General features: G+C 36.6%; 1 protein-coding gene across 9 annotated transcripts in view; it reads left to right on the forward strand.

Annotated features, from left to right (window-relative positions):
• Positions 1-15523, forward strand: part of KCNK2 (potassium two pore domain channel subfamily K member 2) — a 134910-nt gene that overhangs the window by 115413 nt on the left and 3974 nt on the right. For 8 of the 9 annotated variants that reach the window (XM_038177254.2, XM_038177255.2, XM_072035511.1 and 5 more), the window contains one exon: positions 2305-2444. In XM_038177254.2, the coding sequence (XP_038033182.1) occupies positions 2305-2444 (140 nt within the window). Of the gene's footprint in view, positions 1-2304; positions 2445-3459; positions 3534-15523 lie in introns of all 9 variants that reach the window. The other variant, XM_038177258.2, reaches the window with a different exon arrangement.

Here is a 15523-nt window from a genome sequence, read left to right on the forward strand (position 1 = left end):
GTTTGTTTAAAGCTATTTCTGGTAAAGTCCAAACAAAGTCGGACAAAAGTTTTGTCCCTTGGCCCACAAAACAAATTTTGCCAAACACTGAAATTCAACTTGCTTCTCAGCATTTTGCTTCCTAAGGCGTTATGTAAAATCTGCTTTGCAAAAGACAGACGATAGCATTACTAAAAGTGGTGCTATGAAAAATTCATGCAAATCTATCATGTTGATATGCTTTTTACAGTGTTACTGGTAAATTCATTAGATTATCTCACACTTCAGTACAAATATATTTATGTGTACATATACATACACAAATATATTTGTACACATTTATGTAAATTGCAATTCAGTAGTTAATGAATTTCATTTACTTTGAACTCAGTACAGTTGATTTTGATTTTGTTTTCCTACCTATGATATTGTGTTACTCTATGACACTTGAACATTTCTGCTGAATTCCTCCAATAGTTACAGAAGACAATACTTATCTCAGGATGAATATCCTTAGGTATATCTTTCTCCCTGGTCTTCCATTAAATTGAGACCTCACCAGGAGTCCCTGAAATTCATAGATTCAAGAGCTGATGAAGACTTCAGCTGTCAAACCTTTCTAGAGGGTCCCTTGCAAACTTTGGGAAAGCTGAACTCATTTGGGCATGGCTAGATGGAGCCATCTCCTGGCCAGACAGCAGAGAAAACTCTTAATTGAAGACCTGATCTGGTAATTAACCTTGCTGTAAACAAATTACATATGCATGATGAAGGAAGTGCTGCCTGCAGACGGATATATTTGGGTTCCAGTTCCCACTTATAAACTTCACACACTGGAAATTAGAAATCTGGCGAGTGGATACCTTACATTGTATGTCTTTGTGCATTGTATGAACATACAAAGAATGTGAACCAAGGAGTGTGGTTCGTTGCTTACTCCTGATAGAGCTAAGACATGGTGGTAATCAACAACTTTTTTGAATGACAGCAGGACAAGTCATCTGTAAATCCTGTTTTACTGCATTGACGCAAGGTGGATGTTAACATATTTCTTTTTCTGATATTTTGCTTATCTTGGGGTGTGACAAACTCAGCCTTTTGAGTGAATGGCTGTCTTCTGTTCTGTTCTGATAAAGCCCTGTCTTGTACTGTATTTGTGACTGTACAAGTGTAGAAGTATTCATTTTTGCAGTATGGATTTCATCTCTTAGGCAGTTGAATAAACCACTACAGCTCAACAAATTTTATTTATGAAAGGGCTTATTGACATGAGAAAAAATTTCCATCTATGAGGAATCCCACACTAAGATACTAGTCAGTAAAATTCTTTGTTTGCATATAATCTGTATGGTGATTAGATAACAAGAGCTAGGAAGAACGCTGCTCTTCATGAAAGGGTGTAAAGAGCATTTTCATTTGGCTGTTTCAGTAAGCAGATATGCAAATTTCTGTTTTCAGCAACTCAGATGAAGAGTATTATTTTATTTGTCATAGTATAGCTGATCTGCAAGTTTAAGACTTGTGTTATTGTACTGCAATATGTGAAATATGAGTTACTTTGTGTTGTCTGAGAACTCTGGATAAACATAACTTCATTTTATTTTTTTATTTTTATTTTGGGAGAGAGTGGAGGGTAGAATAAAGCATCTGTTCTTTGTAGTTGTATTGGACCTAAAAGTTCCATTACAGACATCTCTGAAATTTATCCTTTTTTACTTCAACACTTGGAAAGAAGAAAGTGTCTGGTTCTTATGGCAGTGGGATTCAAAAAAAAAAAAAAAAGTTGCCTCCAACTGCCAGATATTTTATCCTCTTACTTTTTTTATTTTTTTGAGTATGATCAGCTCAACTCAAGTCCCTGTAGCCTGGTTTCCTCTTCAGTAAAAAGGAGATGGCAATGTTTGACTGCCCAACAGGGACATTTGGTAATGCAGGTATTCTTCTCTACTAGGGTTAAAGGATTCATGTAATTGAGATGTGCTTCTAAGTCTTTGCAAAGCCAGATTTCTCAGCATAAGAACATACTCCAGAACAACACTTAATTTTGTACTGCATGTCTGTTTGCAGCAAGTGGGAAATCCTTTCATTCAAGCTGTCCTCAATGACCTTAAGTGTCCTCCACCTTAAGTGATGGTATCTCAAAAGCTGAATCAGTTTGTCAGTGTTCATTTTAAATATTGTGAAAGATTAGGAAATATTGTGTACATTCGCATACTACTGCTGATCTCTTTTTATTTTTTATTTTTAGAAAAATAATTAATTTTAAAATACTTTTGCACCTATAACAATTAAGTGTGCTTTATTCTTAACTTCATTGTTTTTCAGGGGGATCAGATATTGAGTACCTAGATTTTTATAAGCCAGTGGTGTGGTTCTGGATCCTTGTTGGGCTTGCTTACTTTGCAGCTGTCCTCAGCATGATCGGAGACTGGCTAAGAGTCATATCAAAAAAGACAAAGGAAGAGGTAAGAACATTTTGAAAGGAGAAGAAATACTGTTTTTTAAAAAAATTTGATTAGAAGTCAGGTGAACTTACAACCCCTTTTATTCTTAGGGAATGGGACAAAGCTGTCTGTATATTAAATATATGCTGCAGATCAAATGGCGTTGTTGTACCAGTCTAGTCCAATGTACAGTGAATTTTATGTGGCTGCATATAAATTTAAGTGAACTATTTTTGAGTGGTGTTTACACAACTATGACTGAGTTAGAGGAAAATTTATCTGAAAGAATTATTCTAGGTAGTAGAATAGAGTCGGTGATTTTTGAGGGAAAAAAAATCATTCTGCTTTCGTTGTTTCTGTATGGAATGCAGATATAAAAAAAACAAACGTTGAATAGTTATATTCAAGATACCTTTCATCATTTTACACCAAGAGAATGTTTCCTCTTATGTAAGGTATTGAAATGAATTATTTAAATATGTTTGGATGTATTTTAATATAATTATCTTCAGCAGCATGCATAGCTATTAGTAGTCAGGTGCATTGTAAACGTGTATTATTTCAATGATGATACAATATTTTACTTTAAATCTTTTTTTTACTTTTAAGTAAAATTTACAGAAGTAAATTTACTTCTGTCACTTAAAATATTCTGGCTTCTAAAAATGTTAGAGGATAAATAAAACTTTGTTTGGTGACAATTAACACAGTTCAAGTTTCACTAGAAGTTTCAGAAAGATATTAATTTTGTTTTAAGCAACATATTTCCCTCTATTTTAACTTCAGTTCCTCTGCACATGTCAGTTCATTTGTGTTATTTAAATAGAAATTTTTATTTTTTTTTTTTTTTGTGAAATGAATGGTTACTGTGCAATGGCCTGCTACTTATGTTTCTTTAAATTGTCTATGTAGCTGTAGGGCATGGCATCAATGTCTAGATGTAATCAATGTCCAGATGTAATCTTGACATTGCTTGAATTCCCAATGTCCTTACTATAAAGGGTAACTTACACCCATACATCTTCACTCATTACAGGCTCCTTGGATCATTCAGGGTCCCTGCTTCTTCCTGACCAAAGGGCAGCGGTGATAGTAAGAACAGGCAGGAGGGTATGAGCTGGGCACTCGGGCAGGATTGCTAAGTCCATTTTGTGAGATCTGTAACCTTTTTGCATTGCTCTTGTTATGCTTAGAGCTCTTACAGCTAGTGACAGCATTGTGGCAGGCCTCTTCTAAGGAAATTTTTGCTAAGAATTTCATAAACGCTTATCACAATAAAAGAATCAGGAGCTAACTAATGAGAGAATGTAGCTCCAAAGCAGAGGACACTATTTGATCAAATTTATTTAAAGTATGAGAACTCATCTTTTGCCTCTGCTCTGCAAATCTTAAATTACATTTATAGCTTGGTTTACACAACTAGCTGTTCTAGCGTCCTTCACAAATATGGAGCAGGACATATTGCACAAGTGTTCTCATTTCCAGATTCAACACTTTACAGGATCACTATCTTGTGTTCTGGAAGAGCATTGAGGACATCTTTATCAGTCAACCTGCATTATGTCCACTGTCTGCAGGGAAACCAGCAGGTCACTTCAAATGGCATTAGCCAGTATTGTTTTTGTGTATTAGTTTGAATTTAAGAATTAAGTACATCTAGCCCATTACTTTGTCTGCACTGGGAAAAGTAAGAGTTGGACAAGTACATGTGGTGTTTCCCTATTGTCTAACTGTTCACAACTCGGGTCAATTCCTAAACTGCATTTAGTTTCAAGAGTGGTATTAGTTCTGAGCTCACAAGTACAAAAAGGGAGACAGGAATCTCCTGGAAAGAGTCCAGAGGAGGGCCAAAAAGATGATATGGGGCCTGGAGCATTTTCCTGATGAGGGAAGGCTGAGAGACCTGGGTCTGTTCAGCCTGGAGAAAAGACTGAGAGGGGATCTCATCAATGTGTATAAATACCTGAGGTGTGGGAGACAGGGATTTGGCCAACCTCTTTTCAGTGGTTTGCGGGGACAGGGCAAGGAGTAATGGTCACAAGATAGTGTATAGGAAGTTCCACATCAACATGCGAAAGAACATCTTCACGGTGAGGGTGATGGAGCACTGGAACAGGCTGCCCAGGGAGGTTGTGGAGTCTCCTTCTCTGGAGATATTTAAGGCTCATCTGGACCCCTACCTGGGCAGCCTGCTCTAAGGAACCTGCTTTGGTGGGGGGGGGAGGGGGGTTGGACCTGATGATCTTTTGAGGTCCCTTCCAACCCCTTCAATTCTGTGATTATGACTAGGGCACTATGACTTGGGGCTATGCAAAAATACCTTGTTCAGGCTTCACTTTGCAGCACTTCCTCATGCACTAGTGACACAAGCTAGTTCTTCATGCTACTTCCTGAAATGAATCTGGTCTTTAATCTTACTTTTCTCACACTCTTCTATTAAGCAGTAAGATCTCTGGATAAGATGCTATCTTGACTATATAATTGTACATAGCACTGAGGGTTTAATCTTGTTTAGAATGTCTCATTATCCATGTTATTATAATGATAATATATTAAGAATGTTTGAATTTTGTCATTTTTTCTTATACTGAAGACATTTCAGTATAGGCTCAGAAACATGAATTGAACAGTCATAGATTTCTAACATATTAAGTATATTCCTAGTTATATGAAGCAAAACTCAAAATTTCCCAGGCTATACAGCACAGTGCTATGCCAGAGTTTCTTTCCTCAGGCACCAGGAATGTATCTCCTCTTTCCTCTTTCAATTCTTTCTCACCTTTGTAGCCTAAACAAGCATATTCATTTTGTCTACAAAAAGGAAAACCTCATTCTTCAGATATATCCAAATTCTCTTGGCTGATGCAGGTATTAAGGATTTTGCTGTATACAAGTGTCTCATGTGTTTTGGGTTAGATTAAAGACAGACATAACATAATTCGTACCATTTGTTCAATTAATCATATCCCTGTTGTTCAGAAATATTCCCCCACTTTTTAACCCATTGCTTAAGCATGTCTGAAAAAAATGCATAACAAAAAATGTTCTAGCAGTAACTACTACAGTGTCAGAAATGTGGGAACAATTTGAGAAAACAGAATCATGGCACAGTACTATTTGTGTGCAAGTTAGGAAAAATGAAATATTTCTGGATTCTATCCTAATTTTGTAAGAAGAAATTTGTGTTCAAATATAGTGTATTTTGCTGTGAGATGAACTGTTTGATTGAACAGAAGCATTGTACAAGTATTCACTTTACAAGTAACATTTTATGACTTTAAAACTGCTGTTCTCAGCTCATCTTTGCTATCTGTCCAGGAAAATTCGAGTGAAAAAGTTGAGACAGTTCAGTGGAAATGTAGTCATTAAATCTCTTCTTTGCCAGCAGAAGCCAGAGGACACTCTGAATTTCTTGAATTATCTGTTTTTTCAGTTAAGCTTAAATTTATGATGGTCTGTTCCAGCTTCTGTGGATGCAGATTATAACAGAAGAATCTATCTGTAGTTCAGATAATAGAAATAAGTGCAATGGAAAATCCTAGTCATAAGCATGACTTTTATTTTTTTTACTGTTTTTTAAGGAAACATTATGTCAGTTTTTGGGGGGAATAGCTCATTATTCCCAGAAACAGCCTTTAACATTGGAAGCCATGCTATATACTGAAATCTACTAAGAGACAGAGGCTATGATAAAATCTATAGGATACATCACAAGGATCACTGATTCCAACTCCTGGGATCCCAAAATATGACCACCCTCCACCCCAGAAAAACAAAAAATGTTATTGTTTACTTAGAGTACATATTATGTAAGGAAACCTCCATATTCCAAGAAATTGTTGATTATGATTATCATCTAATTTCCTGTTTAAATTTTTCTCTTTACTAATGCTGTTTTATTGTTCTTAAAAGCAGTTTACATGAGGATTTGTGGTAATAATGCATTATAATGTTCAACAAATAATATATATATATTTTTCATGATACCACCAGAAAAGTTTCTCATATGCATAGTGGAGTTGAGATTAAAAAAAAAAATCTGGTCAGATATTCATTGATCCACAATAATGCTGTATTTTGATATTAAAATACAGATAGCCAGAATGTCTTTCGGTTGCTCAGGTGGCCTTTGTCTCCTGAAATATTCTTGAGAGTTTTGAATGCCTCAGATGGGGAGGGAAGTGAAAGACAAGTAGAGGCAGAAGTGGGAGTTTTAGAAGGATAGATCTGCTGCTGGAAGCAGTTCACACAGTAAGATAGATGAAGTGTCAGAAAGTCATTGGAACATGCTGTGTGCTAAAATCTTAAGTAGGCGATCTGTCTCTGAAGTTCAGCTTCAGAGTACTAGCATGCCTGAAACTCCCCCCTATTCATTATTCTCTGTACTCTGATTACTCAGAGCACTTACATAGTCTTCTGATTTTAGTCACTTTGAAAGGTAAAATTTCAGCAGGATTTTTTTTTCCTTGTCATATTTTCTTTTACCTCAGTATGCAGCAGCTTCTGAATTTCAGTGTTTCCTGCAAAGATGCCTGCCCAATCAAGAATCTTAGTTATTTAGGCTATAAGTTTCAAATTCCCATTTATAAGATTAAGTGCTTGCATCCCTTGGCCTCAAGTTGTTTGTTGGCATTTGTTACGCTCTAGTCCATTCAAGCTCTAGACTCCATTTAAGTCAATGAAGATGTGATTAACCTCCACTGTAGATTTTAACATCTGAACTAGTAATCTACATTGTCTTTATAGTCGCTGGAAGAAAATGACTGTTTCTAGTATGATCTGTTCGAATTTTTTAAGGTATCTACCTTAAGATGATGAATTATATCCTCAAAGAGCCTGTTCTCTTCGGTGTATATCAAGAGCCCACATGAATGACGTGTGTTAGATATCAGCTCAGTTTGGACAAGTGATTTTTCATTCTGGGTGTTGTTCCTTTGAATTGAATGACATGGATCCAGCTTTAATGACCAAATCTAAAACTTCATGAGAAATAGCACATTCATTTCTTGTGAAAATTCGAAAGGTAACTGTTATCTTTGGTATTTATAAACAATTTGATTCATCTGAATCATCATTCTGTTTAATCCTTGGCACCAGTGGCAGATCTGTCACTCATGTCTGTCAAAACAGAATTAGGCTTGTCATGATGATGCCATGGAGATTATTGCACTCTGTAGTATTTGTTGTCTTTTCATTTTACTATAGCTTAAGGCTAAATGCGTTCATACAGCATAGGGGGCCCAAACTTAAAGAGAAGGTGAACCTCTCGTATTTCCTGAATGTAGGCATTATGCGTGGAAATGGTATGGTATCTCTGTCTTGTTTTATTTTTATTTTTTTAAAGGAATTAAAATTAATCATGTCTGACTTGACAAAACAGCTGAGCCAAATTTGTTGCTCATCCATGCTGAAAACACTGGCCTTCCTTTCTCCCTCCTTTATCCTCTGTCCTTCCCCTGGGCTTCTCCCCAGTTCTCTGTAGTATGCTACACCTCTGACTTAGCAATATATCTGGTGCTTATTTAATTGTAAAATGAGTGGACTCAGCTTGCTAGGAAAGGGACATAAGAGTTTTGCAAGACTTCAGTGAATTCAATCAGCTTAGCAGGCAAACAGGCCTCGGAACCTGCTCCATGAGGTATGTGACTGAGGAGGAAGGAGGCTTTCCTTCAGTAACAATGAGCTCTTAATTTGTCACTTGCTATTTTATGAGACAACATCCATTGAGTTAGAAATGAAATTGATCAGAATAACTCTTCAGCCTGGTGATTAGAGGCTTTTTACAAAGGTATGAACACATTGCTGATCCATTGCATGTTGCCTTAAGCAATTTGCCTTAAGGAAAACAACTCAGGGCTTTTCCTTTTCTTACAAACAAAACAGAATACATTTCAGTAATGCTAATGATCATCTATTCACAAGTTCAAGGAGTTGAGTAGAACTTGGTGCAAGCATGTTCCTAGCAGAAATATTCCAGAGAAATATTTGTAGGAGGCAGTCATAGTGCAAAAGCAATTGCAGACGAAGTCCTTTTACATGAGTGGTTAATGGGGGTGACACAATTCTAGGATGTGCCAGCAGGGGATTGTTGAATTTCTGTAGGAAAATGGTGTTCCTACTGCAGATGTTACGAAAAAGAATATTGCCAGAAAACAGTCCCTAGCTCTGTGGCCTAAGATTCAGGAAGAATGCGGAGCTCTACAAAAAATGGCAAAAAAATAAAGAGCTGCCTGAAGAGAAGTCTGCCTAGCTTTAAGTTTTTCTCCCAGTCTGTCCCAAATGTGCGGAAAAGTGTATCTGAGAAAGAATTGCAACATACAAAAAAATTGTTTCTAATAATTTGTGTCAGATGGGGAAGAACATAAAGTATTAGGTCATAAAATATTTGTGTAATAAATGCAGCTCTAGGCCTCCAGTCAAACTTGAATAGCAATAGGACAGAAAAAATAAATAAATAAAAAGATGGGACTACATCCCTCCATAATTTTTCTCAGTCTTGGAGACATAGAGTCGTATTAATGTAAGAAAAAGGAAGAAATGGCTGACCTGATTTTGAATGAAATTTGATCTAATTCTGAAAGATCACAAGTATAAGCTACCCAATGTTTTTCTAGGTCCTGCCCTTGCAACAGTCTAGTATTGAGTTTCTGTGTTGATCACTCTTTTACAAGTACACCACTGTACTCTGTACAATAAGAAATTTGAAAAGATACGTTGTTCTGTTAGTCTGAGAGAAACTAATCTGCTAAGTGGTTTTGACACTTTATTTCTTGAGATGTCTTTCTTCATAGCTTTGTGTACATCATATGATGCCTGTTTAATTTAATCTCAGATTCACTGCACACACAAAGGTAACACCTATGTTGTTATCATATTGTGTGGCTTATATTTATATCCTACCTCTTAGCAGAGGATACTAAAGCTCTTTAGAAATGCCTGTGTTGTTATAGTATAGTAAGGACCAGGTCCCTAAGTGATGTTGGTGTGGTGTTGATTACAAGAGAAGTGCTACCCAAATACACCTCTGTTAGCAACTTGGGCACTGTGCCTGGCAAGGGAAGGTGGGCACTGAGGGCTATTGAATTTGCAAAAATAAAACTGGAGCAAATTACTTACACTTCATAGCAAGATAGAAATTGATTAAAGAGTTCTGTTATAGCAATGGCATTTCTCAGAGTTAATTATACACAAAGACTCACTGAATGTAGGTTATCACCATTTACACTAGCAAATCTTGATTTTTAATTTTTGGAGACAAGATGTAATTGATCCTTTAAGCCATTGAGACAAATGTACCTGTGACTTAACTGTATTGACAGAGTGATATTTAGTCTTGAATGTCTTCAACCATAATCCTCATCATTAACATTATTGAAGACTTTATTATTATTTATTTATAATGTTTGTAATCTCAGAGCTTGGATATTATTAAGACAAGATACTAGAACATGTTAGCAATAATGAGTGTGTATGCATTTGATAACTTTCTTGTGGGAAACTCTCTTATGGAAGAGTCCTCAGACAAAGCCAGTTCAGCAGAATAACCTTGCATCTTCAAGAAGCCATGTTGATAATGAGGAAATTATGTTTTTCAATAATGGATAAAAAGGACTGAAGACACTACGGAATACTTTTTGTTACAAGGGGTAAACACAGTTGAAATACTCAGGTGGAACAACTTTAGTGGAGCTTTAATATTTCACAGAAATATTACTCCAGATATCGATATTGGAAACTTAAGGATTAAGCAATTTTTGGTGGGACTTGACCATGTAAATACAGTAGCCAGTCTTTATTTAGTACCAAGTCAAAATTAGGTCTTTTGTTTTTATGTTCTCTTCAGCATATCTTTATAAGGAGAAAAAAAAAAGTTCAATGAAATTATGAAAGTTATCTTTTATCCTGTGGGAGAAATTTGAGAGAGCCTTTCAACTGCTTGTGGCTTGGATTTTGTTATGCTTCTGGTATAATTCTCAAAATGTTTGCTATTTTTGGCTGCAGCAAAGTCATGGGCTATAGAGAATAGACTACATATTGGCCTTCTGAATTACATTAGGGTCAGCTGATAGAGCTTCATGTAAACTTAAACTTCCTTGTGATTAATTCTTGTGATTCTTGTGAGTGTAATTCACACCTACTATGTTGAGAGGGGTTGGATGCTCTCTGAGGTAGATAAAAACAACTGAATAGAACGACTGATTTTGATAGGAAAATATAATCATCTCTTTTTTGTTATGCCTGAAAGTTCATTAGCAAAGTGGAACACTATGGATGGAGCTAACCAGGCCAATAGCTTGTGTACAGTAATAGAATATAAACATGTAGCTCTATGCAAAGAGGTGTCTGATAGGCAGTATTGGGTATCTAATATGATTTGTTTATATTTCTGGAGGAGGAAAAAAAAGAGGTAAACCAAAGCAAAAATGTGGTGACTTGTATTTGGCTCTGTTTGTGATTAAAAAAAAATAAATTTGTAAGCTACCTGTTTCTATTTAGTTGAATCAGACCATGAGAGATCAAAAGGGACACTTCTGTATCTGCCATCTGTCGTATCTCCACAAAATATACTCACACAGCTGCCACCATAGATGCGTCTCCACAACAATAATCAAAATTTGCAGGCTCTCTGCATTCCCATTGGGTAGTGTGGTTTATTTTATCCAAGGTATCAGATGTGCTCATGGAAGTTATGTGGGTGAAACCAAACAGTCATTGCTCACTGGAATGAACTCACAAACATTATTTATTAAAGGATTGAATAATCCAGTTACCAGTGGGAGAGAATTGTTCCCAAAACACTTCTGACCACCATGTCTACAAAAATATCACTATATAATTTAAATGTTAGTCCAGAAGATGCAACTTCATAAAACAGAACCTTTCCCCTCTGATATTTGGCTTTAAAAAAAAAAAGGGATACCTGTCAGGGGATCCAAAAGAGAAAACTACTGCTTGATTTTTACCGTTCAACTTGAAATTTAAGTTTGGTGGCTTAAAAACTTGTATAAGAGTTCTTTGCTATAGAGCTGAGGTCTGGGAAGAACAAATGAATGGAAGACAGTGATTAAACTCCTGGGAAAGCTTGGCATAGGTATCTTGTTAGTGCCTGTGGTCTTTCATCTCTGTTGTGTTAAAGACAAGTAGACAAGAGTCTTCTCTACCTATTCACTGATTATAGCCCAATGGAGTTAGGATATTCTCTAATAATGCTATAATTAGAAAATGCTAAATGCCATATACTACGAATGTGAATTTATTTACTTTGACTATAAATTCTTGATATACAGGAAAAGAATGGTGATCAATCAAAATGTCTGTGAAACCTATCTTTCCCTATTCTGCAATGATGAACATAAATTTTGGGCAGAAAGAAGTGGCCTATGCTTCCTTAGGCCTGCAGGAAAGTGAGAAGACAGAGACAAACCCTCCTACAGAGAGTCAGCCCCCCTAGCAGCTGCATTGTTAAATACATCTAGTATCTCTGTACCTACATTTTTTTTAATTTCATTTTTTTTTAAGTGGGAATTTTTGAGAACAATTTCTGAGAAGGCTGGATGAGTTTCTTGAAAGCTAAGACAAAATGTTATGTACTCTACTCTGCTGCTGGGATAATGTGACATGTACATGCTCTTTCTAGTTTTGTCGCTGAGTAGCATATCATGGAGAGGTTAATTGGATATGTTATTTTTAAGTAACAGAAAATTACATTGAGATAGAAAAAAGCTGAAAAACTTTGGAGAATGCATTAAGGATAAATGGTAGAAATCATATACTGAGGAACATCTAGAGCATTAAGAACAGTAAGGAAGGCCACTTTTTTCCCCCTCCTAAAATGCAGTCCGAGGTATATCATCTGGTAATTTTTAATTGATTTTTTTTGGTTTGCACTAGCAGTATGACCATCATAAAGTGTATGAGCCCTGCATACCAAAGGAAACAACATAAAGGTACAGATATCAAGTAAACTACACACTTCATTTAGAAATACATATAGTATCATTTTCTTGCACAGTGTGTGTAATGTCTATGTTTTGTTTAGTACTTAATGGTATAGCTCCTCCTAGGCATATCTTTCATATCATATCTCTGAATTCTATCCAGGCAATGATATCTTCCCTTTCTGTAAACAGCAGAAGATTAACTGGTTATACTTCAACATTGGAATTTTTCAAGAATGACCCTGAGAGAGAGAAGCAAACTAAGGCAAAGTCAGAACAGTGTGTTCTTCAGTCTATTTAAGGAGGTCCTTCTCTGTTTGCTTGTTTGTTTCAATTTTATTTTATTTTATTGACCACAGCTGTGACTTAATTCAAAGCGCAGACTACTCATATGTAAAGGTTATGGCTACATGACTTGTGCTGTCCAGACCATACTTAATAGGATGAGCAGTCTTCCTGCATGTTGGGCAGTTCTGTTTGTATAATTATTTGGTTATCTGTTCAGAGCATGTCCAGAAAGGTCCTCAAATTCCTGATAAATATAAGGAATTAGAGTAAACGTAATGAAGAACAAGTCATGTTCTTCAGTACCTTCAAATATTTTTTTTTTCTTTTAGCAGTAGCATCCCCTTGGGCATGCTTACATTCAGGATTATGTGATTGGCCTCTATCCAAGATCTGAGCTCGGCTAGAAAACAAGAAATCTAAAACATGGTAATGAAAATCAATAGGGAAGGTGCTGGTCTCACCCGTGGTACTGGCTGAGAGACCTGCACCAATTTTATGTTGGTATTCAGATATTTTTTGTCAGGAACAGGAGAACGAGTGATTACTTAATGTCCATGTTTTTTCCTAGGCCCATTAAATTCAGGATGTCCATGTTTAGGTAATATTGTTGATAAGGTATCTGCAGAGTCCAGGAACTGTTTCATCATTCAGAAAGTTCATACAGTATTTTTGGTGTATAGTTTTATTTATTTTTTTTTATACTGACTTTAACAGGAATGAGAAGCCACACTTCAAAATTGCTCAGATACTGTTTCCACCGTATACTGGTTGAAAAATTGTGAAATTAAAAAGCTGACTGGGTGGCTGCGCCCAAAGAGTTGCAGTGAATGGAGTTAAATCCGGTTGGAGGCCTGTCACTAGTGGTGTCCCCCCAGGACTCAGTACTGGGGACAGTTCTCTTCAATACCTTTATTAATGTTCTGGATGAGGGAATCAAATGCACCCTCAGTTTGCAGACAACACCAAGTTAGGCATGAGTGTTGATCTGCTCAATGACAGAAGGGCTCTGAAGAGGGATCTGGATAGGCTGGACTGATGGTATAAGGCCAACTGCATGAGGTTCAACAAGGCCAAGTGCTGGTCTTGTGCAGGTCCTGTACTTGGGACACAACAACCCCAAGCAGCATTACAGGCTGCAGGGGGAAGAGTGGCTGGAAAGCTACCCAGTGGAAAGGGTCCTTCAGGTACTGCAGAATCTGAAGTTGTGTGCTGTAATGAGGTAAGAGAATTTGAGAAAAGTAAATAAATGTTACAGAAGGTATGTAGAGATTTTTTTGAGCAGCATAGGCAACTGGCATTTCAATCGCTTTGCATAAAAGATTTTGTGGCTGTCAGTGCCCAGATGAAGAGGAGCTATAATGCGGTATGAAGAAATGTCATACCCTAAGGACAGAAAGAACCTGACCATAAACAGAAATGTCCATATGGATAAAGGGAGGATCAAATTTTGAGAGCAAGTTGCTTATGTTCACTGGCAGTTGAAAACTGCACATTTCTTTTTCTGTAACCTTTTGTACTTGAATCTGTAAGTGCTATGGAATTGAGAGTTTTATTCTGAAAACATAACATTTTGAGTGCATTTCAGTTCACACAAAAGCAAAGCAATAATTTGGGGTACACAGAGTTCACACAGCACTGAACTTCTAGTTTCTCCTGCTGTGCCAATTACCTCTGATTTACTATTAATGTATTTCAATTCTGCTTAGCAACAGCACAACATTTTTCAATGTTTTCAATGATTTTAATATAAAGCTGAAATTGTGCCAAGCAGCATCATAGCTCTGGTATACGGACAGATATGATTGAGACCACCATGTTCATGTTCCATATCACCTTAATTAGAACATGAGTCTGTCTCCAAAAGGCATATCTAATGATGTTTTTCATCTAGCTGCATATATTTGCTTCCCTAAAGAAATCTAATTAGAACTTAGTAATTAAATATCCTAACAACTACAGTTTGAAAATTCTCCAGAATAACTAACATGCATGAGTTACACTGCCTGTGCAAGACAGCTCCATCACCAGCATGTGGTGAGGGGGACTGGTGGGGTAATTCGGAGCATGTACTAAAGGTTACATGTACTTGCTATTGTCAGAAGCATGGCTAGCTGTTTTTTCTTTGCTGGGAGAACATGAGAGAAGCAGAAACAGAAAACTATTAAAAGGCAGGTTAAAAAGGTTAGAGGGAGGCAGTTCAAGATGCTTGCGGCTTCCAGTAGGTTGCCAAGACACAATTTTAAAACTACTAATCTGATAAAATCCATTGAATGTGACTGTGAAATGGCAGAGGTGTGTATATGAGCAAAATAACTGGAATGCTTACACAACTGGTGAAAGCTACAAATATGCTGGGTAGAATAGAAACCCATATACTGGCTAATTGCTCCCCCGGCCAGTAGCATGGTCCAGAATCTGAGCAGCCTGCCTTTATACAAGATTTGGAGGAGGACAGAGCTGCCCTAGGGTGTGAACTGATACTTCTTATCATATTTTTATTACTTGTTTACTACAAATAAAAATATTGTAGCAGTTGAAATGTTTCAGCAGTACAGATTACATTATTTTCAGATCTGAAGTGCAGTGTGTCTGATCCTAATTGCGCAATTTAAATACTAATAATCATTCAGCTGAGCAAATCCTCTGTGTATTACAGATAATAATCCTTGTTTTAGAAAATATACATAATGGGTCCACATTAGTCAACGGTATAATTCATTGAAGCTGAGACAAATGTAAAAAAAATGACCTCTGGGTAAAGAGAGTTTTTGTTTTGTTTCTGGAGGGGGGAAGTTTTCCTGAGACCTTGTCACTCCTGAGTGAGCTGATTATTTTTTACTTTCATTATATTCCTGTTTTCCACTGTACTCTAAA

The sequence above is a fragment of the Anas platyrhynchos genome, chromosome 3 (assembly GCF_047663525.1).
Source record: "Anas platyrhynchos isolate ZD024472 breed Pekin duck chromosome 3, IASCAAS_PekinDuck_T2T, whole genome shotgun sequence".
Lineage (NCBI taxonomy): Eukaryota > Metazoa > Chordata > Aves > Anseriformes > Anatidae > Anas > Anas platyrhynchos.